Below are 26496 nucleotides of genomic sequence, written 5' to 3' on the forward strand. Positions count from 1 at the left end.
GGAAGGAGCCGGGATGTCTTTTAGATTGTATCGCTTCACTTTTCTTAGCTAGATACAAAGTTTTGAGTATATCCTGGACTCTGTCCATCACCATAAGCCCCACCCCTCCTAACGACCCCTGGCTCTGCGTAGTAAGTCCACCATCCTTCTGACTTTTCAGAAGTGGCAGCGGACTGCCCTAGTTTGCTCTCACCATTCCTGGAATTTCTCAGACCAAAACGTCCTCTCAAGATGTCGTTTCTCCCGGTAGAATAGAGGCTCCTTGAGGACAGGGACTGTCACTTTTGAATTTGTAGCCTGTGCACTTACCAGTGATTAGCACACAATAAGTCTTTAATCATTTTTAAAAATATGTCACTCATCCCAGCACTTCCTGAGGCAACCCATTCTTCTTCTGGATTAATTGTGAGGAAAAATTTCCTGACTAAAAGCCAGAATGTGCAAGTTTGTTGCTTTTCCTCGTCCTGCCCTTTGGAGCTGAATGGAACACGCCCAGTGGCTGTGATGTAAGAGTACCTTGCGTCTCCTTTCACAAAACTGGCTTTTTTTTTTTCTGTCCCTGTACCTTTGCTCTGGCTATCATGCCAGGCGAATACTCCCCCTCTCCTCTCTTTCCTGGAACCTTCTTCAGGAAGCCCTCCCCTCCCAACGTTCTCCAACTGCAAGGCTTTTCTCTAGATCTATATTAGATGAAGAGGGAGTTGGTTGAGTCGGCCATTCAATCATCAGGTTATAGGTAACAAGAAAGTGGGCAACAAGATACTCTAGCTCTAATCCTTTCACGTCCCTAAATTAGTCAAAGACACTTTCAGAGGCGCAAAAGAACTTAGTTGGCTAAAGAAACTGTCGTGTGGGGAGGGGTATACAACAGCGAACTCACCCCGATGGGCAGCCGAATGCCGGCAGGAGCTCACCACGGAGAAGGGATGCGAGCTCCTGGAGGGCAAGGACCACTTGGTATCGTCCCCGGATCCCTAATTCCCAGCCCAGAATGGGCACAAAGAAATTCTGGTTCATTTCTCCCACTGAGCCTTCTCTTCTCCAGCCTAAACCTCCCAGTTCCCAATCTGCCAAGGACAGATCTCCAAGTTTTCTCTTCTCTGCTTCTCCCCTTTGCTCCTCTGACTTCCTCGAAGCTTCAGCTCAACCCTGAGCTTTTACAGCAGCCCTTTCCCGCCTGTTCCTCTCCTCTGCGCGCATCCTAAAATGGGGGGCCCGGAGACGGCGGGTCCAGGCCCAAGAGCAGGCGGAGCACAGAGGGCTAGCAGGAGAGCCCGCTCAGGGCTGGGGGGAGGTCGCCTGCTCCCCGGCCCCACCGGTCCCACAACGAGGGCGCCCTTTACAGCCTCTCTATGAGGCTAACCAGCCCCTTTCAGCCTCTGCTTCTGGCTCTCCCAGAAGGCTTTGGCTCAGGAGCCGATTCCCTTTCCTGAATTGCTGGAAGCTCGGGATTTGGTTCCTTCCCTCCAGCCCCGATTTGTCCCGATTATCCTTGGACACTACAAGCGTCCCCGTCAGTCAAACTCGCACTGGTTTCTGGGGCTCCCGAGTCAGCCTGGGGACCCCAGCCTCGTGCTCCTCCGCTCACACCCCGAGGCTTCTCTGAACAGACGCGACCTCGCCCCCGGGACCCGGAGAAGCCGGTTGGAAGAAGCAGGCGTTCGGTCCTGGACACGCCGCCGCCGGAGGCCTGCTTCTTTGACTAAGCCCGGCGTGCTCGCCTGTTGAAGCCTCCTCGGACCCTGGCCCGCTAGTGACTTGATAACTCCCTCCGAGTCTTGGGGCCTGCAAATACTACCCCCTCCCCCTGTCTCCCCCCGCCCCGTGCACATCGTCAGGCCGGCTTCAGACTGCGGCGGGTGGGCCTGAGCCCAGCCCAAGCCCAGCCCGGTCAGAGCCCAGGGTTAACCCCGATCCAAAGCAAACTCCTCGTGCTCATCGCTAAGAGGGAGGGCAGGACACGAGCCCACGCTCTGCCGCGCCAGCCACCGGACAAACAACATCTGGATTCTCAGAACAGCCCCGCCGGAGCCCTGCTGGAATCCACCTCATCTGACACCGAGGAAGCTGAGGTGGAGTGACTACCTTCCTCCCTCTTCTTGCCCTCCTCCTTCTTCTTCCCCCTACTCCTCTTCTTCCCCTCGTCCCTCTTCTTCCCCTCCTCTCTCTTCCCTCCCTCTTCTTTCCCCTCCCTCTTCTTCCCCCTCTCCTCTTCTTTCCCTCGTCCCTCTTCTTCCTCTCCTCTCTTCTTCCCCTCCTCCCCTGCGCTCCTCTCCCTCCGCCCTCCCCAAGAGCTCTGATGCCTTTGGAACATAGCGGAGTCCGGGCCGCGGAGCTTAAACTTCTCTCTCCGACTTCCTTCTTGGGCTCGGGATCGCGCCCGGTGGGCGAAGCAGGACGGCCCGGCCCAGCTCTTCCGTCGGGGCCCACGAGGTCCTTTCCACAGTCAGCCCCAGCCCCCGGCCTTGCGGGCCTGCCAGGGCGCTGCCCCGGAGAGCGCGCTGGCCGAAACCCGCGGGAACCTTGGACAGCTGGACGGGCCGGGATGCGAGGGGGCGGGGCCAGAGAGGCACCTGGAGCTGGGGGCCGGGCTGGGGGCCGGGCAGGGGCGGGGAGGCCGCCTCCATCTCCTTCCCCGCACCATTCCAGCCCCTCCATCTGCCCCAGCAGCTCCTAGGCAGGAACCCAGAGGGCTCGGCCATGGCGCGGGGGCTGCTGCTGCTCACCCTTTCGGTCCTGGCGCTGGCTTTGGTGGCGGAGAGACGGGCGGCTTTCCGGTGAGCGGCCGCGAGTGGCGGCTGGACGGGGGGCAGGGGCCGACACCGGGACGCACCGCGTCCGTGGGCCCGCGTGGGTTTGTGTGAGGGAGGCCGCCCCTTGCAGGAAGACCGCAGGAACGGATTGGAAGCCGAGGGTTCAGCAGCTCAGTACTGGGCCCAGCTACAGAGAAGGGGAGGTGGGATGGCCTGGGGTGGAGGGGCAGCGTTAGCCTGAGACCACAGGGAGAACTCCGCCGACCCAGCGCAGGCCCACAGATTGTGCTTGGTGGCCCCGGGGCGTCCCTGTCAGAGCGTCCCAGGACTAGGGGAAAGCGGCCTCCAGGAGTCACTCCTAGGGGAAGGGCAGGGACTGGCAGCTTTCGGCCTCCCACCTCCTCCCCTTCCCCAACCACCAGCCCGGACCTGCTCCTGTAACAGATTCCTGGAGGATAGAGAGCTATCAGGAGACGGCCCTGGTGCCGACGCCAAATCATGCAGGGGCCAGCACGGGGCCAGCTGCCCAGAACAGTGGGAGAGAAGGGCCCCCGGAATCTGGCTGACACTTTGGGAAAGGCAGGAGCTCCTTGGCCCTTGGGGGCTCTCAGCCTCCACCCCTCCAAGGCAGGAGCTCCTTGGCCCTTGGGGGCTCTCAGCCTCCACCCCTCCAAGGCAGGAGCTCCTTGGCCCTTGGGGGCTCTCAGCCTCCACCCCTCCAAGGGTCGCACTTCCTCTTCTGGGCCAAGCAATACAGAATGGGGATGGTTTGTGGGCTGTCCACAGCCAAGGGCAAGGGCAGCCTCCCTGTCCTCCCAGCGGGAAGCTCTTCCGGGGCCGGGCGCTCTGCTCCGAGGCCCCGAGGTGGTTCAGGTGGGCTCTGGCCCTGCTCCCAGAGTGAAGAACTTTTTCACAAGCCTGGAAGCACAGGGTGAGGAGGGGCCCATCCAGATGTGTTCACAGCCTCCCACGGGCCGACCCCAGGTGGGGCAGACTAGCTTACGGGCCTGAGAGTAGGAGAGTGCCCACACGGTGCCAGAGCCCAGACGCAGTGGGACTAAAACTGGGCAGCGCAGACTGTCCCGGTGGCCAGAGGCTCCAGAAATGGAGCGCCTCCCTTCCAGCAGTCCTTGTACCCAGCCCATCCTTCTGGCAGAGCAGCTGCCTGCCCCCTGGTGGTCCCAGACGGGGAGTAGGGTGACCCAGTGAGCATCCCTTGGGAGGTCTTCTGCCCCGTGGCTCCCATGGCCACAGCTCAGGGAAGAAGGACTCCATCTACTGAAGAAAGGCCTGCTTGCTCCCAAATTGTGCTTCAGTTACGAGCGACTCTTGGCGAACCCACGCAGAGTTTTGTCAGAGACCAGAGCATTCTGCCTTTCCCTTCTCCAGCTAGTTCTGTAGATGGGGAACTGAGGCAACGGGGTGAAGTGACTGGCCCAGGTTCAACCAGCGGTGTCTGAGACAGAATTAGAATTGCTGCCTTCCCAACCCCGAGGCTGCGGCTCTGTGCACTCTGGTGCTCCTTAGCTGCCCAGAGCTGTCCCCTCAATGCCACGGCTGCCTGGCCATAGGGAAGAGGGAAATGGCCAGAAGCTTCCAGCTCCTTCCTGAACCTGGAGCCTCCTTGCCCTCCTGCCTCCTCCACGGCTCAGGCTTGGAAGGGTGGGAGACCAGGACAAGGCTTCTCCCCTCCCTCCCCCTCTTCCTCCTCTTCCTTTCCTCCCTCCCTCTCCCTTTTTCCTCTCCCTTTCCCCCTCCATTCTCCTTTTCCTCCCTCCCCTCCCCCTCTCCTTCTCTTTTTCCTCCCCTCTCTCCCTCCCCTTTCCTTTCCCTTCCACCTTCCCCCCTCTTGGCATCCCCTCCCTGCTCATCTCTCTTCCCTCCCTCCTCCCCTTCCTCCCCTCCTTCTGCCCCCTTCCCCTTCCTTCTTCTTTCCTCCTGTTGGGATTAGCCCGGACCTCCAGCATGTGCCCAGGCTTATTCCTGCCGGCAGGGCCGTGCTCTAGTTGGTTTGGAGCTGTGACAGTGGGAACCTGAGCTGAGTCATGACCAAGGTCAAGGTAAGGGGAGTTCCACAAGCTTTCTAGCCGGTAATTACGGTCCCACAGGTCTTGGGTTTCATCTCTGACAGGAGGAGGGGATCTGGTGACCAAGTACGGAAGAAGGAAGGTTTTAGGAGGGACGAAGCAGGAGGCGTTTGCTGCAGGTTGGAAGGTGGGCCCTGTCCAGGGTCCTTCCGAAAGGGCAGGGCCCAGAGACCTCTAGAACCGTCAGCCAGGCCCAGTCGAAGAGCCAAGAGGTGTATGTTGTCTAGGAGGCTGGAAGGGCAAGCTGGAGTCAAGGCTGTGGTCTGGGGGTGCCGGGGGAGTGCTGGAATGACCCCATTTTACAGAGGAGGAACCAAGAACCAGAGAGGACTTGATTAAGTATATAACTGGGGAGAGGGGCGCTGGAAATGAAATGGCTGGAGCCTGGTCTAAAACCGAGAGGGGGAAGCACGACAGCCTTTATCTGCCCCCCCCCTTGGGGACACCTCCCAATCCAATCCCAGCTTTCCCTGGTGCTTCAGGCTGGAAATCACAGGGGAGGGAGGCTCAAACTCACCCCCATCCAGCAGACATTCATTAATCCTCTGCTGTGTACTACAGTCAGGTGCTGAAGAACAAAGACAAAAGAAAACTCAGTTCCTGCTCATTGAGTGGGGATGTTCTTGGATTGAGGCAGAGAAAAAAGGCAGAGGGAAGCAGGGGACCCCAAAACCTGCCCTCCTCCATCCCCCAATTCTACTGCTGACTCGCCCCCCATCTGAGATGGGAACTGTCACGCTCACACCCCCGACTTCATTTGGGTTTTGTGAAATTATTTTTTAAACCTCAAAGTGCCATGGAAATATCTTGGTATCCATCAACCTCTGCAGCCTCAAGACCTGCCCCCCAACTCTGTCTTAGAACCTTTGCTCTTCCATTCCTCACATCCTGTCTCTCTCTCTGTCTCTATCTGTCTCTGTCTCTAGTCTCTCTGTCTCTGTCTCTGTCTCTGTCTCTCTCTCTCTGTCTGTCTCTCTCTCTCTCTGTCTCTTTGTCTCTCTTTCTCTTCTGTCTCTCTCTCTCTCCGTCTCCCTTTCCCTCCCCCCTCTCCTGACTGCAATCCCATCCTATCTGTCCTCCCTGACTAGTGTCCTCTGTCCAAATCCATCCAGTCCCTGCATCTTTAGGGGCTCCCTCTGGTCTCTAAGACGAGCTGGACACTCCCTGCTCTCGCCTTCTCTCTCACGCGCCCTTCCTGAATCTTCTCGTTAGGCCCAGCGCCGGCGCTCCCAGTTCCACCTCATCTTGCCCACTTCTGCCCACCTGCTGTGTCTGCCATGGCTCCCCCCCTCCGGGGGCTTGGCCTGTCACCTCCTCTTTGAGGACTTTCCTGATTTCTAGATCTGCAAGGGCTCCTGAATTCTCATCCCTGTGGCCCTTGGGCCCTCCCTGGATGCTCTCAGCCCCCGGCAGCGCCCAGCATGCACACGGGCCCCGATGGGAGCTCTGGGCGGGGAGCACACAGGCCCCTTTCCCCTTGCACCTTCATGCCCAGCACCGAGCACACACTTCACACACGGGACCTGGCTGGGGTCTGGTTGCAGTGGCCAATGGGTCCCTAAGAGAGACACAGCCCTAGTGAGGAGCCACAAAGGACGAGTCTGAGGGGGAGGCGCTGCCCCCTCTTCGCTCTCCTGCTCTGTGGAGGAGCACCATCTTGACAAGCAGCTGGGATGCTCCCCGGCCCCACTTTCTGCTGCCTGGCTAACCCAGCCCATTCTAAGCTGGCTGACTCCATTGTAGGCCGGCCCTTAAGAAGTCCCCCTGGCCTCCTGCCATTCCCACCGGGCGTCCCTTGTCCAGGGCCATCTCCCTGCCCATCACACAGTTGCCATTTATGGCTGCTGTGGCCAAATCCCTTTCCTTCCAGAGCCTCCATTTCTTCTCCTATAAAAGGAGTGGGTTGGAAGAGATCGCCTCCCCCGCCTCTCGGTGACTCCAGCAAAGCTGATAGCTTAGCTCAGTGACCCAGAAGAGTCTCCCTGACTGCCCGGCTCACCCAGAATTCGGATGGCTGATCTTACCCTCTCCTCCCTTTGCTCCTCCCACCAAGGATTCTCTCTCCCCAGTCAGCTCCCTCTTCCGCCTGTTGCCCAAGGACATTCCCCTCCTTCCACCTCCTGCTGAGCCTTCTGGCCCCTCATCCAGCTGGGCCCTGCCCTTGGAGGCCGTGGTCCGGCCCCTTCTGTGAAGACCCCTCCTTGAGGGCCTCTTCCTTAGGACCTTGCAGAGCGTAGATGGACACCACCTCTCCCGAGCCCTTTGCCATTATCTCCTGCGCTCCAGGCCCCTTGCCGAGGGGGAGGCTGGTACGGCTCTATAGTGTCCCTGGGGGGCCCTTCAGGCAGACTCTGAGCCCTCCCTCCAAACCGGCTCCCCCATGTTTCCTGTGCCCAGCCACAAAAGCCACTCTTGCGCCCGCCTCCTCCCCATCTCCTTTGCCTCCCCCACAGCTACTGCCTGAGACCCTCCTGTGCTGTCGTTCAGGAGCTGCCCTCTCTGCCCTTCAGCCTCCTGCCCCAGGGCACCTTAGCTAGGGCCGCCTGTTTGACCTCCCTGCCCGCCCGGAAGCTCACAGGCTCGTCCTCAGAGGGGCTTTTGCCCTGTGTCCTGAGGCAGGACATTCCCCCCCCCAGGCCCGAGGCCCAGGTGCCGGACTCCATGGGGCCGGGCAGGGCAGTGATTAGAGCAGGGCCATGAATGACGTGATTTCACATGTTGACACTGACTTGATGACATTCCGTCTGCTTCCTGCTCAGGGCCCGGTTCAATGCGTCCCGAGAAGTGAAGCCCCGGGAACTTCCGCACTGCCAGCTCATCAAAGGCATCGGTACGTTCCGGGCCGGCCCGGTGGGACTGTTTGCTTATGGAACTGGGCTTCCAGGGAGGCTGCCAGCCGGGGAGCGGCAGAGCCCGGGCATTTCACAATCGGACCTGGGCCTGTTTACACGGCCTGGCCAGTTGTGACTCGGGGAGTTCAAAAGTCACAAGAAGCTCTTGTTTACAGGGATGCAGGGAGAGCAGAGACGGGAGGGGAGGACGGAGTGGGGGGGAGAGGGGGTCTGGGGGGCACTTGGGGAAATGGTCCCAAGCACATGCATGCCCACAGAACACACACATGCACACACATGTACACACACGTTGCTGCAAAGGGCATCAGGCACACTCACAGGACGTGCACATGCACACTCAGCACACACGTGTGCATATCCGGGTGTACATGGCGTGCCCAATGTGTGTGCACACAGGGAGCATGCTGTGCTCACCTACAGCCCTGTGCACACAGTGTGCAATGCACACACATGCACACAAGTAACATGCACACTCACACTCACAGACATACACATTCACACACCCACATACACTCACACACACTCACACTTACACATGCACACACTCACAGGACGTGCACATGCACACTCAGCACACACGTGTGCATATCTGGGTGTACATGGCGTGCCCAATGTGTGTGCACACAGGGAGCATGCTGCGCTCACCTACAGCCCTGTGCACACAGTGTGCAATGCACACACATGCACACAAGTAACGTGCACACTCACACAGACATACACATTCACACACCCACATACACTCACTCACACTTACACATACACACACTCACAGGGCGTGCACATGCACACTCAGCGCGCACACGTGTGCATATCTGGGTGTACATGGCATGCCTGATGTGGTTGCACACAGGGAGCACGCTGCGCTCACCTACAGCCCTGTGCACACAGTGTGCAATGCACACACGTGCACACAAATAACGTGCACACTCACTCACATAGACACACACATTCACACACACATACACTCACACACACTCACACTTACACATACATACACTCACAGGGTATGCACATGCACAATCAGCACATACACGTGTGCATATCTGGGTGTACATGGCGTGCCCGATGTGTGTGCACACAGGGAGCACGCTGCGTTCACCTACAGCCCTGTGCACACAGTGTGCAATGCACACATGTGCACACAAATAATGTGCACACTCACACTCACATAGACACACACATTTACGCATACACATACACTCACACACACTCACACTTACACAGACACACACACACAGACACACACTCACACACATGCACTCACAGACACACTCACACACACCCATGCTGACTTGTGTGGGATGCAGCAAGTGTCTTGGTCTTGGAAGGACTTGCTTCCAAGGACTTGGAAGTGAACGCAGGGCATCTCTGAGCACTGAGAACAGATGCTCTCAGGGAGCTCTCCCAAGGACCCTCGGGCAGGGGAAGCCCCCCTCGGGCGCACTGACTCCCATGACCTGCTGCTTTTGGAGCTCCGGGAAGCTGAGACCTGAGTGGGCTGAGAGGCCAGAAGTGCCCAGAGCAGGGCCGACAGAGAGGTGCCTAGTGAAGGGCACAGAGTCAGAGGTTCCCCTGGGAGTTCTCGGGGTCCCGGCAGCCGCATCACAAAGCACGCTCGCTGCCCCCCCCCCGACTCTGACCATGTCCCTGTTTTAGAGAGCAGGGTGGGGGAGGGCTCCCCGAGAAGGGAGGAGCTGCTCCAGGTTCGGGCCCTGAAGGCACCGCCTTTGGGGGCTGGAGGAAATGAGAAGGCTCCTCCTTGACCCCACACTGATGCTGACCGACCCTCCCCATTCTCTGGGCAGAGTTTGGGCAGAAAATCCCCCCCCCCCCCCCCCCGCATAGGTCCCTCCCTCTGGCCCCCATAGCGCTTCATAAAGAAACCGGGTCCTTTCCACTCCCGGCTTCGTCTCTGCTGTTTGAGGTCCTACAGTCACAAATGGCCGGGGGAGCCCCTAGTGCCCGGAAAGTTGCTTGAAGCTCCCCATGATGCAGTGCGGGCTCTGGGGCGCTCCTGAGGGGCCTGTGTCCAGCCACTGCCGGAAGCTCTGGGTGCGGACCTTTCCAAGCTCTTCCTAGACAGGGTTGGGTCCAGGCTCCCACTGCTGCAGCAGGAATTGGGGGAGCCTGAGCATGGCCCTCCATGGTCTCTTGCCTTTGAGCCACAGATTGCAGGACCCTTCTCAGGGCCCAGGCAATGAGGGGCTGGGGGGGGGAGGGGTGCCCACTGCCTCTGGAGAGAGAGCGCCCGTGCCCAGGACCCCCGACATCATTGAAATCCCAGGGTCAGCCCCCGCCTGGACCTTGGGAGCCAGAAAATCTGGGAATTCCTCTGGCCACCAAGTCACACTTAGGTGATACTCAAGGAAACAGCTGGGCTCCAGGCCGCTCTTTGGAAGCAAAAGTAGTAGGGCAGGGGCAGGGACAGGGACAAGCAAGGCTGGGGAGGACCGAGTGGGGAGGACGAGGAGAGTGAGGAGGGAGGACTCTGTGGAGGCTGGCGGCATGGACACGGGTCTTACTGTCTATTATGGTAAAGCAAGTGCTGGACCCACAACTTCATAATGATAAGTGTATGTGTGTGTGTGAGTGTGACTGTGTATGTGAGTGTGGGTATGAGTGTGACTGTGTATGTGACTATGTGAGTATGACTGGGAGTGAGTGTGTGTGTATGAGTGTGAGCGTGTGTGTGTGAGTGTGATTGCATGTGGGAGTGTGTGTGTGTGAGTGTGACTGTGTGTGTATGTGAGTGTGACTGGGAGTGTGAATGTGTGTGTATGAGTGTGAGTGTGACTGTATGTGTGTGTATGTGAGTGTGACTGTGTGTGTGTGTAAGTGTGTGTGATCCCTCCGTGTGACTGTGCTAGGAGATCTGGAGCGCCCACATTTAAGACTGGAGGTAAGGCACGAGTGAGCAGTGCAGCAGCCTTAGAACTCCAGTCCCACAGAGTCATCTGGGGCAATGTCCACACTCCAACCCCCCCAACATCTCTCTGTCAAACCATGTGCTCACTGGGGACCTTGGGAATACTTGCCACCTCCAGTTCTGTGTGGGGTCCCTCCTCAGACCTTCAGGAAAGTGGGGGTGATCACAAGCTGTTCCCACCCTCTGGCCTTGTGGAGGAGGGATTCCGCACCTCTCAGCCCCATAGCGGAGGGAACCAGCCTCAGTCGGACCCTCCAGGTTCTCTCCATGTCCCTCACAACCCCCCCCCAGCTCACCTTGAATCTGTTCTCTTGCAGAAACTGGTTCTGAAGACCTGGAGATCCTCCCCCATGGCCTGGCCTTCCTGAGCTGCGTGAGTGTCCCCCTCAAGTGCCAGCTGCCAGGGAAGCAAGGTGTCAACTGCCAGGGAAGTAGGAAGTCAGCAGGTGGACTGCTCTTGTCCCGGGGGAAGACACAGCTAACTGCCCGTAACTGAACCCATTGCTCAGCCCACCTCCTCATTTTCCAGCCTCACACTGGTTCCCAGAAGGAGCTGGTTTTTTTGGGGGGGTGTCTCCTCTCCTCCCCAAGTCTCTCTCCCTCCTAAATAACAAGTCAAAGGGCTGGTTAGGACCCCAAGTCTTTATGGGAAACCCAGTGGCAGAACTAATGGCCCAAAGATGAGAAGGGAAGAAGAACCCAGAAGCCCACCCCAGCCCACAGAGCGCAGCGCCAGCTTCTGAGTCCCACAAGGCGCCACGCACCTTTCCCACACGGGTCCAAGGGGGCTGTCTCACTCAACCAGGTCCATTGGGCGTCAGGGTAGCTCTTCCTCCTCACCCTCCCAGGCACCAGCAGCGCAGCAGTGCTCCCCATCATAATCACTCTGAGAGAAAGAGTGGGGGGCCATCACCTCTCTCGATCTGCCAAAGTGGAGGGGCCCATCCTACTTCAGGCTGCTTCCTCCTCTTCTTCCATCTCCTGGTCTTGCTACAGTTCCCTCCCAGTCTGTCCCCTGAGACCCATTGCTGTGAGAGCCAGGAGGGCTGTCAAGGGGAGGGAGGACTATGAAGGTGAGGGATGACTATCAAGGGGAGGGAGGACTATCAAGGGGAGGGAGGATTATCAAGGGGAGGGAGGGCTCCCCAGACAATGCTTCCCTCCACACATCATCACAGCTGCCCTATGTGACTTTGGGAGGTCACATAGAACATGGAAAGATGGAATATGAACGGGTATCCCCGCTTCTCTTGCCAGCAGCTTGAATTCAACATGCTTGAAACAGAATTTACAGATTCTCCCCTCAGTCCATTCCTGCCCGGACCCCCTGTCCCTGCCCAGGGCCCCTTGCAGCCCACAGATCCACACCCAATATGCTTCCCTCTCGCTCCCTGCCCACAGCCAATCAGCCGTCAGAGCCTGTGACTGACTCCCACAGAAGCCCTAGATCTTCCTCTTTCCTGGACTATTAGGAGGTGATGGCAGGAGCTCCCACTTCCCACGTCTAACCCTAATGCCAAAGTCTAGCCCACCCCCCCGCCCAAAGATCTCCCTTCATCCTTCCTGGCCTGGAGGAGAAAGAACGCTTCCCATTGAAGGCAGGATGGTATCTTGAACTCCAAGGAAGTCGGGAGGTTGGCATAAGTTAGAGTTCCAGGCTAGTGAGGACATGGAACAGGAAGAAGGTCAAGGGCACTGAAAGACATGGGAGTGAGGGGGAAGAAGCTTGGGAAAAGAGGTGAGGGTGGGAGAAGTGATAAAGGGCTTTGAATTCCAGAAGAATGGGTATTTGATCCTGGAGGCCATAGAGAGTTACCAGAGTTTATTGAGTAAGAGGCAGAGGGACATGGTCAGATGTGCTCGCACTTTGGTGGCTGAAGGGAGATTGGACTGAAGCAGGAAGAAACTTGAGGCAGGAAGTGACCACTGCAGCTGTCTGGGGTCTGCACCAGGAAGGCGGCCCGTCTGAGGGGTAAAAGGATAAAACCCAAAATGGGTAGGATATGGGGGACGAGCTATGAGACCAAAAAGGAAAGAGGATCTGAAGCTAAATGACTGTCCAAAGAGGAAGCCAAGGTCATGGATTTGAGGGGGTTCATGCAGAAGAAGAGGGAGGGCACTGAATGTCAGGAGAAATCCTAGCTTTAGGAACTGTCCCATGAGAGCTATGATAAGAGCTGGTGGGGTCACCCTCCTTGGGGTCATCAAGAAGAGGCTGATGATTGGTCAGAGCTACTGGAGTGGGGGGTTCATGTATGGGGTAACTAGATGGCTGCTGGGTCCCTCTCAGGGCTGTAAGGGATGCTGAAGCCACAATTGAGCAGCTGAAGACTTTGAGGAGCCTGCGAGGAAGGGAAGGAGGGGGTGCGCCGGACTTGCTGTCACAGATTGCTTCACCATCCAGAACAAACTGAACTTTAGCAGGGTTGCCACTGTGGCAGAGAATGATCCCTGCTTTGTTACTGCTCTTGGCAACTGTCCTGGCTTTTCTCTTCATTACATTTTCTTTTAATAATGGGCTTTAAAAAATAACTCAGGGTTGCGTTTTTAATAGCTGAGGCAGATTGGTGCATCCACAAGGTCTCTTTAAAGTGTCCATCCTGTATCACTGGAGTTATTTCCCTTTGGGTCCAGATTTTCTTCTTTAGTATTTTCTGTCATCTGGGCTGACTTCCCTATGGAGTTCTAGTGATCAGCCAGCAGGTGTCACTGTGGAGGATAACTTGGCCAGTAAATGGTGCTGCCATTAGCAGCTGGATTGCAAACATCACCTGAGTCCCCCAGAATTTCTCCTCTTCGGGGGAGTAAAGGGAACTGATCACACTCGTCTGCAAACCCTGCGGCAGCTCAGGACATGATCTTTCTATGAGATCCACCTTATTGCCCTCTCCCTTTTTTTGGTGCAGACATGGAAAAAGTCCAAGGGCTCCATGGGAAACATCACTATTGGCTCTACAGAAATTAGCTTGCTTCCCAATAAGATCAGGAGTGAAACAAGGTTGCCCACTATCACCGTCACTATTTCATATTGTATTAGAAATGCTAGCATTGGCAATAAGAGTCGAGAAAGAGATTAAAGGAATAAGAATAGGCAATGAGGAAAGCAAACTATCACTCTGATATGATGGCTGATATGATGGTATACTTAGAGAACCCCAGAGATTCTACTAAAAAGTTATTAGAAATTAGCTTGCAAAGTTGGTTTTGGGTTTGGAGGTTGGTTTTTGGGTTTTGTTGTTGTTGTTGTTGTTTTGTTGTTTTGTTTTGTTTTGTTTTGTTTTTGCCTAAGGCATGACTCAGTTCCATATGTCTTTTTTTTAAGTTAAAAAACCTTTTAAAAATTGTTAATAAATCCATGAAAGCTCTGCACTTTTATGAGGTCCAAAGAACCTTGGGTCTCCAGCTGAGAGTTGGCTTCCCAACCCTATAAAGTCCTGGGTTAATCTGAGTTAACTAAGCTGAATCGCCGCTGCCTCTTCTCTCCTAGCAAAGAAATGAACTCAAGAGGTTATTAAAATTATCTTTACTTAGAAAAACCATTATTAAACTACAGGGCAGAGCTAAAATGGAAAGGCAGAGAATCATTTAGTAGGAAATGATGCCAGCCACTGGCAAGATGCAATAAATACAAAAGGGGAAAGAAAGGGGAGTGAAATCTCCATGGATCTCTCAGTCATTCCCATGGACTTTGTTTTTTTATGAAAAATCATTTACTAATCACTTATTATATTTAAAGTATTATGCTAAGTGCCAGGGATATAAATAGAAAAGAAAGACCTTGTTCTCCAAGAATTCACATTTTAATGGGAGAGATTTCACATATAAGAGACTCCAGTTGCAAGTCACAAGGAAAGGTCTGGTGATCCAGCAGCAAAACAGATGGTAATGGAGATTCTTCGATTTCATTTCCATTGAAAAAGCCATGTGTATTTCTTTTTAAAGTAAATTTGTATTGTTATTTTGAATATTTTATTTAAATAGTATGGTAAACTAATTTATTTTTCCAAATTCTCTCCCTCTCTCTTTTGCCCCCTCCCTGAGATGGTAAGCAATTTGATATGGATTATACCTGTACAGTATATTGCCATATTCGTCATTTTGTGCAAGAAAATAAAACAGAAAAGCAAGTGAAAAATAATATTCTTCCATCTGTCCTTAGATTCTTATCAGTTTTTTCTCTGAAGATGGATAGGTCCTTTGGGATTGTTTTGGATCTTTGTATTGCTGAGAGTAGCTAAGCCATTCACTGTTGTTCAGTGTACAGTGTTCCCTTTAATGTGAACAATGTTCTCCTGGTTCTGTTCACTTCACTCAGGATCTATGTCTTTCCAGGTTTTTCTTGTGATCTGTTTCCTGAGCTCCTCATCTATCTCTTCCTTCTGTCCTGGTGATCTGTGATATATGCTGATGACAATATAGTTTCCCCCTCTCCCTCTGTGATCTTTACCCAAATGCTTTCTACCTCCCTCCTGGACCCTGAGCTGATCTTGCTACTGCTCCAGACTCTGCCTCTGCCTGCTCATCATTTTTTGCAGCACAATAGCATTCTATTACATTCATATACCATAACTTGTTCAGCCATTTCCCCGCTGATGGGCATCCCCTCAATTTCTAGTCCTTTGCCTCCACAAAAAAAGGCTATAAATATTTTTGTATATATGTGTGTGTATGTATGTATGTATAGCTCTATCTATCTATAAATATATACGTCTTTTTCCTTTGATCTTTCTTTGATTTCTTTGAGATACAGGCTTAACCATGGTCTCACTGGACCAAAGGTTACGAGTATTTTTAGAGCCCTTTCAGCATAGCTCCAAGTTATTCATATTGGTTTTTCTTAATATGCCAGATAGAAGGTGAGAAAGGGGAGACTTCAGTCACTATTAGGCTCCCACAAAATATCTGTCTGCTGCTGCTTCCACTTCCTCACGTGCCCTCTGTCCTGAATCTCTAGAAGAATGATGTGAAACTGCTGCTGCACTCAAAAATTCCATCTGAATTTGTCTTCTGTCTCTTCATGATCTGGAAAAAGACTATAAACCACAGAATCTTTAGTGACTTGTCTGAGATTCATCTGAATGTGACTATTGTAATTGTAAAAAGAAACCCCAAATACTTTTGACATCTGTTCTCCCCAAATCTAGAGGATGGGTCAGACCATTGTTAGATCATTGTTAGACCATGGAACTGGTAGCATCTCCAATGATGTCTATCACTTCTTCTTCCAGCAACCAGTTCTTCCTTATTGGTGAGAATCAGATGGTGGTTCCCCTCATCACCTATTGAACACTGAAATTATCCTTATAGCAAATGAAGAAATTAAACACACACACATACACAGCTTCCTGCTTTGGGTAAAGAGAGACGAAACAGAGACAGGAGCAGAAAATGTCTGGATCATTGGAGTTGTCGCCCTGTCTATCTTGCTCTTGCCCTAGATTTATGTATGGCCTGTTTCCTCTACTTCTCATCTATTCCTACCTTCTGTTCTGATGGTCTGTGGTGTATGCATGACTAGATGGCTTCTATCTCTCCCTCTGTGATCTTTACCCAAATGATTTTATCTCCCTTCGGGATCCCAAGTCGCTTTTTTATTGCTCTGCCTCCCGCTGTTACTCGGGTAGCTACTTTCAGACAAGTCTCTTTTTCTAGAACCATATGTACTGATGCCAGAGGCCCTTCTGCACCAAGCCTCAGGGACAGGAGCCGGGAAGAACCAGATTGTCTCCTGCTGTCTACATTAGGGATTCAAACTCTCATTTCCTGTAGATATGATCTCCAGTCAAAGAGCATGTTTCTGACCTCATGAAGCATCAGCTTTGTGGGCTGAACTGTACCCAGTTATGTCCATGCCTCAGTTTTCAGAGATCTCCACACCCCCAGTTGCTTGTTTCTACTCTCCTTCCCTCCCTCGCTGACTTGTATGTATGCATGGTCCCTCATGTTAAGAGCATAAGCTACCTTCCTTTTTGTTCAGGGGCCAGACATTTCCAAGATCCAGCACATCTCACAATAGGTGCTTAACAAATGTTAGTTGATTAATTGGGCCTAATGGCCCCCATTTCTGAGCAGCTTTTCCCAAGAGTTATAAGGTCATGATGCTCCTAAAAAGAAGTCCTCAAACCATTTTTATTTTGGGGCTTTTTTTCTTAGTTAAGAGGAAAGCAGCTGATTTCTTCTCCTGTTCCAGTCACTCTTTACAGAGAAGCCTACAGACATAAACTCACCCTTCAGTCTTCTCAGCTTTGCCAGATCATCTGAGGTCCTCTAACTTCTTATTATATGCTGGGAGCAAAGTCCAGAAATCAATGTTCCTTCCCAGCAGCTCCCACACCTTTCATGTCTCTTGTCTGAGGACCCAAGGGCTTCCCCAGTCAGTCATCTGGAGTCTTTGGCAACAGCTGAAAAAAATTTCCTTCACCTGTTTATCTCTGGACATCTTCATGAGAGATCCAGCTGGTCTTTCTAGTGGTCAGGACTGTTTGCTGTCCACATTTATTAAGCACTTACTGTGTGCAGATGTAAGATTAATCTAGGTTTGGAATTTGCATTTCAACAGGCATTGTCTTAAAGGTAAAGTTTTATCGCCCAAGTAATATTATTACTTATTATATTGTATTAACATATTACTTAGTCCTGCTCAGAAGCTTGATCGAAGGGAAGAGGAAACTCATAGTATAAAAGTAATAGACAATTAACAGACACAGTGGACACCATAATAAACAAACAACACACAGCAGACATCATCATCACTCTGAGGAAGCACCAACATCTGAATTCCTTGGTTGGGAGGACTCATGGTCACAGCTATTCAAAGTCTCCACTGGAGTCATTTCTAGGCAAGCTGTACAAGACTTCCTACCTGAATGCTCCAAGTCCCTTTCCACTAAAGGGTTTTTATAGACTGAGAACAAAAAAGGCACCAGGATAAGTATTTTCATTTGATATGTGCCTCTTGAGATGTAGCAGCCTCCCAAGTACAGGATGTTGCATCACAAGAGGCCCACCAAGGAGAATATTTGTTCATTCTTTTAGGAGGACTGTGTTTACTCCAAGAACTGGCCAGGTTTCTGGGGTAAACACAGGCTGGCCATAAAGAATATTCACTGGTTAATGCACAAGAAAGAATGCCCTTCCCTTCTTTATGCTTTCCTGGCATTCTGTGAGATAACTGCAAGCACGTTTTTGTGTTCTCAGCAAAAAGAAATTACACAAAAGACAAGACTGAGACTTCCTTAAGATTGCTTACTCACTAGGATTCCTTACAACAGATCAGTGGGATTGGGGGGGGGGATATTTAGATGTGGCTGTGATTCACCTGGCAGCCCTGAGGGGCTCAAAAGGGGACAATGAATGTGGCTAAATGAGTCCCCAGAAATAAAGTCTAGTGCATCTGACTTTGATGTTGTACCTGGATGATGGGTCAATCTGTTTATACTTATTTCCTTTGTTTTTTAAAAGGGGTTAAAATATCCAGGAATAAAGAGCTTTGATCCACACAAGCCTGGAGAAATACTTTTGATGGACCTCAATGAAGAAAACCCTGAGCCTATGGTGCTACCGATCCATGGGGATGGACTGGACAAGACTTCCCTTAACCCACATGGGATCAGCACCTTCACAGATGAAGGTAAAATACCAGGGTTATTTGGGTGTCCTTAAGACCTCAGAGTTGAGAATTTCTGCCTCATCCAAGGCAGAATTGTATGAATGTTTGTGACATCTTGCCATAGGGAACTCAAGTCAAAATTGAGGCTAGGTTGGGAGTCAGGGAAGCTGAATTTGAATCCCTGCCCTGATACTTGTGTGACTTTGGGCCAATCCATGTCCCCCGTTCTGTAAGAAGTTTGCCTTTCTATAAAAGTCCAGGAGTTCCCTACCAGAATTAATTTTATGGCCCCTCAGTGTGGGTGTGGGCTGACTACAATCTGCTAGACCACTTCTCCTTGAAGCTGCTCAGAAATGGGGCCATTGAAGCTCAACTCAGTGGGAAGTAGTCACTTTCAACCACAGAGGGTCTGGGCCCCCTGGAGGGGAGGCTGCACCCCTCTCTCCTCATCACCAGCCACTTGTTCCCCTAATCCTGTCCCCTTTGGCAGAAAAGTGCTTCCCCAGCATTTCTGGTCTCTTGACTCTTGTTAAAATTATCTGAAATAAGAAAATTTCTGAAACTTGTTATTTTTGAGTTAAAATGATTTAATTGTAAAGCTAGCAAATCACGATTAAATTGGGTCAACTAATTCTTCAGTAATTAGTGACAAATGAATGACTTGCAGACTGATTTTTATAATAGAAAAGAATGTTTTTTTTTTAAATAGGGAACTTGTTTTAAACATAATTTAATTGGACAATGCCTAGTTTGCTTCTTCTAGGCAACATTTTGCTGTCAAAGTGATATTCTCCCAGATTTCTTTGCCCTACAGTGGATGCAGGGGATACAGGGGAACTTGAGGTTTGGAATTAGTGGTCACCCTCCATTCTCCAGCAGCCAAGATTCCATTAGTCTTTAGACTTACTCTCTAACTCAAGAAAAAAGAGAGCTGCTCCCCTAATACTAAAAAGGAAAACATAGCCTTTAAAAAGTCTTAATTATTTTAGTCCTACAAAGATAAAAATCATTGGTCCATTCCCCAAATCTTCAGGTAATCTAGATTTAAGAATATCTTTATTAGTTTGACTTTGCTATTGGGACTGGCTTTTAATCTGACAATCAAACTAAAAATAAATCCAAATAACACTATTAAAGGAAAGCCCTTTTTCATGCTCTTTCTCTAACCAGTGCTTTGGTCTGTCCTGCTGGCTCAGGGTCTCTCCACTCAATGTCTTTGAGCCCCTGTTACCTGGGCTCCTTCCCTGGAACTGCACATATTCTCTCAAAGGTGTCTTGGGGCACGAGCCAGCTCCCTCCATCCTCCCTTGGCTGGGCAGCAGCCCCTTCTATGCCTTCATCACCTCTTCTTCTGGCCTCTCTCAGCTCTTTCCCTTCTCCCACTCCTCCTTGGTGGCTAGAAGGGCTTCAGCAGTAGTGACTTCAGGGAAGCCTCCAAAGCCGGCAGTCCTGCTCTTGCCTTAGGGGTCCCCACTAGCCGGCATCTCTCCCCCCCCCCGAAGCTTTGAGCCTTGGTTTCTGGCTTGTCTCCAGGCAGGCCTCGGGACTCGGGGGCTCTTCCTGAGCGACCCCTTATTCTTGTCCCCTCTATGGTCATGAACGCCCTTGGAGGCAGTGGGGCTGAACAGAGAAGGTATCTGGTGGGGCTGGAGAACCTCTCTGTATCCCAGTAGCTCCCTGGTAACCTTACACCAGCCACCTGTTTTCCCACCTGCCAAATGAGGGGCTGGACTAAAGGTCCCTGAGTTGTCACCCTGGTCACCTCCCTCACACTGCAAATCGAGGGTGACTTTGAAGAACTGGCTTCAATCCTGCTTCACACCTGCTGGGTGATGGGCAGCTCTCAGTCTCTGAGCCTTAGTAGGGGGCCAGAAGGCGTGACCCTGAGGGAGCTGCTGCAGGCTCCTCCTCTGCCCCCACTGATTTCGCTTTCTCAAGAACCTTCCCTGGGTGCCTCTGTCCTCCCGCACTGAGTCTCAGACACTCTGCCTGTGCTCAGGGCAGCCTGTCCCTCATGCAAGTCCTGCTACATACACAGACACGCCGGCACCACGCTCTGCCCCTCAAGCAGCCCAGTACAAGATGCGAGTCCCCAACCCCCCAGCGTTTCCTCCTGTTTTCTCCCCAGATCTACAGGAGCAATGAGGCAATGGCTTCACTGTCCTGCAGCCTCTCTGAGACCCCACCCCCACCCCACTGGAGGCCCCAGGGGCAGCAGAGTCCCATGAGGTCTTGGGCATCTTGCTGGGCAGGCACTGCTTCTGCCAGGGAGCTTTCCTGCTACCTTGCTGTGGCCTCGAACCTCCAAGGACAGAGGGTCCTGTCCTGCTCTGGCCCTTCCTGGGCATTGGATGCCCTCCCTTCTGAAGCAGGAAGAGCCCCATGAAGGGAGCCCTAAGGGAGGCAGGTCAGAACTGCTCCCTAGAGACAGAAGCCACACAGAAGCCTGGCTGGGCTAATGGTGGGCTCTCTGTGCCTCCCCTCAGATAACACCGTGTACCTGTTCGTGGTGAACCACCCCCAGCTCTCGACCACTGTGGAGCTGTTTAAGTTTCAAGAAGAAGAAAGATCGCTTTTGTACCTGAAAACAATCCGGCACGAGCTGCTTCCCAAGTACGGCCCGAGCGGGGACATGGTTCACCCCAAGCCCCACCTTCTGGGGCTGTCCCCAAAGTCCCGCTCTTGGCCCCGAGGTGGGGTGGGCATCTTCCTGGCCGGAGTTTGGGCCAGAGGAAGGTTCCAGGAGCTCCCCGGGGTCTCGGGAAACCTGCTCCTGCCACGTAGGTGAGAGCGCCCTGAAGGCGGGGCCCCGAGGGCGGGGCCCCCAGCACCTCTTCCCATTCATTCCGTTGCTGCTTCCCCAAAGTTCAGCGGAGTCAGCCGGCTCTGCGCCGCTGCCCTAGGCCTTTCCTCCATCCCATCATCCCTGCCCTTCAGACTCAGGCTTTATAGCAGGTGGGGAGCCGCCACCCCGCCAATGGGCATCCCAGGGAGGGCTAGCCCCTCCCTCCCCGTCCCACATTGGTTCTTGTTGCCCACCGACCAGCCTGACGTGGAGAGGGCCCCTCTTCCCTCTGGGAGCCCGGAGGGGCCTGTCCGCAGCTCAGCGATCGGCTCTGGCCCGAGGCCCAAGGGATTTCCTGCAGATGCAAACCCCCTGCTTTCCTGCCCCGTCTGGCTTTTCATTATAGGCAAGCTACTAGGTGCTTTTCCTTTTCTTTTGTTCTTAAACTTAATCGTGTTTTATTTTTTGCAATTGCACGGAAATACGGTTTTCAACATCGCTCTGTGAGATTTCGCGCTCCAAGTTTCCCCTTCCCCTTCCCCCGGAGAGCGAGCGGTCACCCAGGTGTAATGACCGCCTTGTGAATGTCCCGGCAGCCACGTGGGGAAAGAAGGCTCGGCACTAGGCGGCCCGCCGGCCGGACTTTCCTCTCCGGACACTGTCCCGTGTCTCCTCTGCAGCGTCAACGACCTCGTTGCCGTGGGCCGGGAGCACTTCTACGCCACCAACGACCACTACTTCTCGGACCCCTCCCTCCGCGCCTGGGAGATGTACTTGGGTTTGAAATGGTCCAACGTGGTTTACTACAGCCCGCGGGACGTGCGCCAGGTGGCCTCCGGCTTCGACTTCGCCAACGGCATCAACATTTCTCCCGACGGCAAGTACGTGCTCCCTCAGGTCCGGCGACCTGGAGGGTCTCCCCCCCCCCCCCCCCCCAACTGGTCTCGAGAAATTTCCCAGGCCTGTTTAATGCCAGACGCCTCCCCCCCCACTGGGGCCCCCTGAATGAGAGACCGCCGCCACCGTTGCTAACGCTTACCTAGCCCACGCCTTAGTATGTCCACAAGTGGCGAGGTTAGGCAGGGCCTGGCCCCAGAGGGCCACGTTCTCCCCTGAGCGGGGAGGAGGAGAGGGGGATGCGGATGGGCAGCCAGGGGGGATGGGAATGGATGGGTGGTCGGGCAAGAGGTGGAAGGCTGGCCGGGAGGAAGCTAAGGGTCCCCGGGCGTCGACTGGGGAGTGGAACAGCCGCAAGAAGGCGAAGAGCGGCAGCCGGAGCAGCGGCAGCAAGGGCCCGAGGCTCAGGGGGCTCACGTCTTCTGCCAAGAAACAAGCCCTTTTTCCATGAAGGGGACCCAGGGAAGTGGCCAGGGGCGGCTGGTCCTCCAGAACCGCGTGAAGCTCTCAGGAGACTGGCCGAGGCAGCTGCTCCCGCGCCTTCTGGGGAGGGGGGAGGGGGGTTGATGGCCCGTGTCTTCTCCCAAAGGTACCTTTACGTGGCCGAGTTGCTGGGTCACAAGATCCACATCTTTGAAAGACTTGCCGACGGGAGCCTCAAAGCACTGAAGGTAGGAGTCGCCTGCCCGCCAAGGCACCATCTTTAGCATGGAGCAGGCCCCGGGCGGTCTGCCCTGGAAGCCGCCAATGAGCAAGCCCGGTGGAGGAGTCAGAGAGCGGGGAACCAAGCTTCGCCCTTCCCCAAAATGAGGTCCCCGAGGAACTCAGCCATGGGGGAGGGGGGACAGCGTGGGGAAGGGGGGACAGTGTGGGGAGGGCTGACCCAGGGTGGGGAGGGGTGAACAGGTCAGGGAGGGGTGACCAGGGTGGGGAGGGGTGACCCAGGGCAAGGAGGTTACAGGGAAGGAGCAGATGGATGAGCTCGGGGAAGTTCTAGGGGAGACTAAGCTCAGGCCTCCTGGGGACAGAGACCAGAAAGCAAAGGCAGCCAAGGGAGAGAACAAAGGAGCCCGGGAATCTATAGTGACTACACTGCGAGCTTTGGGAGTCATTCCCGCAGGCTAAACCGGCCTGGGGGCCGTCCTGGGGCAGCCTTCGCAGCCCAGCGGGTCCCACTTACGCTGCTTCACGGTGCCCCCCTCTGGGAGTCAACAAGGATGGGGGGAGGAAATACTGAAGGCAGAGAAGTGTTCCTGGGTTCCTCCCTGAGCCTTCATTTTTCTCTGAATTGGCTCCAGGGCTCCTTTTTTAAGTCTAATTTTAGATTTAGCCGCCCATCACACCAGCTGCTGGGTTCCCAGGGCCTCTACCTGTTCCTAGGGGGTCTCTGCTCTGGATCCCTGCCTATGGTGGGCCAGAAGCTCCCTTTTCTCACCCTTGGGCTCTCCCACCCCTCACACAGCAGCTGGGGGGAGAATTTCTTGCACCCGGGATCTCCCCAAAGGAGTAGGAAAGAATTCGGGGTACCAGGACCCCAGGGAACGGAGAGCAACAGTAAATATCATATGACAGGATGGCTCCTCCTTCACTTAACTGTGACTGCATTAGTCTCCCCTCCGGAGAGCGTAAAAGGGAAGCCCCGAGTCCAATGCTGCTACTTCTGACGTTTTGTTTCTCTCTGTGTGTATCACTCTCTTACTTTCTCACTGCCTGTCTCTCCCCCCGGCCCCATCTCTCTCTGTGTCTCTCTCTCTGTGTCTGTCTCTGTCTCTCTTTCTCTCCCCCCCTCTCTGTCTCCCCCGTCTCAATTTTGGAAGGCCCTCACCTTTGACACCCTCGTGGATAACTTGTCCGTGGATCCCACCACGGGGGACGTGTGGGTTGGGTGCCATCCCAACGGCATGAAGATTTTCTTCTATGACCCCGAGGACCCGCCTCCATCAGAGGTGAGTTTTGTGAAGAAATGGAGACGTTTCCTTTCATCTCCCCCGTAACGGGAACCGTGCCCCTCGCCAAGGCAGAAGTTTGATTTTAAAGCGCTATTTCAGCCGGGAAGGCGAGACAGCTGGCGGGATCCGATTATGATTTGCTCTGTCTTGGACTTTGTGGGGCACCCCCCCCCATCAAGCTAGAGTGGACAGTGTGGTCTCTGAAGCTTCCCTCTCCCCGGCCCGGGGCAGCGCCGGCCCTTCCCTGGAGACCTGCCTGCCAATAATTGTGCAAGGCGGTTCACATTTAGACAGCTGGTGACCAAGCGTTTCAGAGCGTCGTGGGACAGTGAATAGATCGCTGGGTTCGGAGTGAGGGAAACCCGAGTTCAAATACAGCCTCACACACTTTGTCTTCCTCAGTTTCCTCAAGTGTAAAATAGAGGTAATAACAGCAACTGTCTCCCAGGATTGCCTTGAGGCTCCAAGAAGAGACTGTTTGTAAAGCTGGTTCCTGGCTCCTGGCATGTAGTAGGTGCCTATTAAATGCACGTTCCCTTTTTTCTCCCTCACTTGAGCTTTAGAACAAGCCTGGGAAGTTGATGCTGTCATTACCCCACCCCCCACCCCTGTAGCAATGGGGAAGTGATGAAGGTTGGGAACCTTGCTTAGTGTCCCGAACGAGGAAGTCCCTGGGGTAGATTTAAGCACAGGCCTCTTCTGACTCCAAGTCCAGTGTTCTGCCCGCTGAGCCACACTGTTCCAGCCTTCCTGCAGACCCAAATTCCTTTCCCGACCTTTTCTGGGGTTGTTTAGAACATTCTGGATAAGACCCAATAAAGTGTCCAAGTCTAACCCCAAAACCCTGAAGGGCCATGGGGGGAGGGAGGGGGGGGAGAAGGAGGAGGGGAGGACAGGAAAGAGGGGAAGGAAGGAGGGAGAGAGGGGAGGGGAGAGAGAGGGAGGGGGGAGAAGGAGGGAGAGAGAGAGAGAGAGAGAGAGAGAGAGAGAGAGAGGGGAGAGGGAGAGGAGAGGGAGGGAGAGGAAGGAGAGAGGGGAAGGGGGGAGAGGGAGGGGAGAGAGAGAGGGAGGGGAGAGAGAGAAGGAGGGAGAGAGAGAGAGAGAGAGAGAGAGAGAGAGAGAGAGAGAGAGACAGAGAGGGAGAGGGAGAGGGAGAGGGAGAGGGAGAGGGAGAGGGAGAGGGAGAGGAGAAGGAGAGGGGAGGGAAGGGAAGGAGGGAGAGAGGAAGGGAGAGAGAGGGAGGGGAGAAGAAAGGAGGAGGAAGAGAAGAGAGAAGAGAGAAGAGGAGAGGGAGGGAGAGGGAGAGGGAGGGAGAGGGAGAAGGAGAGGGAGAGGGAGAGGGAAGGAAGGGAGGGAGAGGGGAGGGGAGAGAGAGAGGGAGGGGAGAGAAGGAGGGAGGGAGAGAGAGACAGAGAGAGAGACAGAGGGAGAGGGAGAGGGAGAGGGAGAGGGAAGGAAGGGAGGGAGAGAGAGGGAGGGGAGAGAGAGAGGGAGGGGAGAGAGAGAAGGAGGGAGGGAGAGAGAGAGAGAGACAGAGAGAGAGACAGAGAGAGAGACAGAGAGGGAGAGGGAGAGGGAGAGGGAGAGGGAGAGGGAGAGGGAGAGGGAAGAGGGAAGAGGGGAGGGAGGGAGGAGAGAAAGGAGGAGGAGAGGGAGGGAAGGAGGAGGGGCCTTGGACAGTGCCGCTAAGAGGCTGAGCAGCTGCTCCTGAGAAGGCCCCACCTGGAGCCCATCTGCTCACTTCTGTGCCCCCGGAGCCGAGCCGGCACACTCGCCACCACACCCCCCACACCCCAGCTGCTGGGGGTCTCCCAGCCCAGGAGGCTGCTCTCCCACACCCGGCGTGACCTGGACTGGCCCCGGGGCTGGCAAACGCGGCCCCGCAGCGGCCGGGGCTTCTTCTGTTTGGGGAGGTCCTGTGCTGATAATTGAGATATGAGGGTGGGAGTGGGTCCCACGGGAGCCGAAGGAGCCCCGGCTCTTAGGCCTGGGAGGTGCCTTAGTGGCTCCCAGGTCGTCTTTGGGAGGCCCAAGACCTGAGCGGTTCAGAGTCCACCCCAGTTTGGGGAGCCCGAGAGTCATGGGGCCACCTACTTGTTTTACACATAGGGAAACTGAGGCACGGGGGGGCAGTCCCAGATGCTAAGTAGTAGAGCCAGGGCCGGAGGACGGGCCAGTCTGTGCACACCTGAGCTTGTCCAGCCACGGTCACTGGGTCGCTGTCCCGATGCAGCCCGGAGAGGAAGGCAGGGAGGCCAGGGCAGGTGGGGGAGGCTGGGGCAGGTGGGGGAGGCGGGGGAGGCCGGGGGAGGCCAGTGGTCCTCAGGGGCCCCTCGGGCCGGGTCAGAGCAGCCCGAGGAGGGCCTGAGTGCTGGCCGTGGTTCCCGTGTGCAGGTGCTCCGCGTGCAGGACATCCTCTCCTCTAGGCCCTCGGTGAGCCAGGTGTACGCCGAAGGCGGCTCCGTCCTGCAAGGCAGCACCGTGGCCTCTGTGTACCGGGGGCAGCTGCTGATCGGCACCGTCTTCCACCGGGCTCTGCGCTGCCAGCTCTAGCATCCCCTCCTGGGAGCCGGGGGACGTGGGGGGGACCCACCAAGCAATAAAAGGAGTGCTGGCCCACGTTGGGAGTGTGATTGGG

At 54.5% G+C, this 26496-nt stretch overlaps 1 protein-coding gene across 1 annotated transcript; it reads left to right on the forward strand.

Moving 5' to 3' along the window:
• Positions 1–2626: 2626 nt before the first annotated feature.
• LOC116419648 (serum paraoxonase/arylesterase 1-like) lies at positions 2627–26496 on the forward strand. The gene is made up of 9 exons (XM_031940768.1): positions 2627–2777; positions 7600–7670; positions 10936–10991; positions 18080–18248; positions 20714–20840; positions 21693–21893; positions 22499–22580; positions 23727–23855; positions 26253–26496. The coding sequence occupies exons 1-9, from the start codon at positions 2701–2703 to the stop codon at positions 26409–26411; spliced, it is 1071 nt and encodes a 356-aa protein (XP_031796628.1). The 5' UTR covers positions 2627–2700; the 3' UTR covers positions 26412–26496.

This window comes from Sarcophilus harrisii, chromosome 5 (genome assembly GCF_902635505.1).
Source record: "Sarcophilus harrisii chromosome 5, mSarHar1.11, whole genome shotgun sequence".
NCBI lineage: Eukaryota > Metazoa > Chordata > Mammalia > Dasyuromorphia > Dasyuridae > Sarcophilus > Sarcophilus harrisii.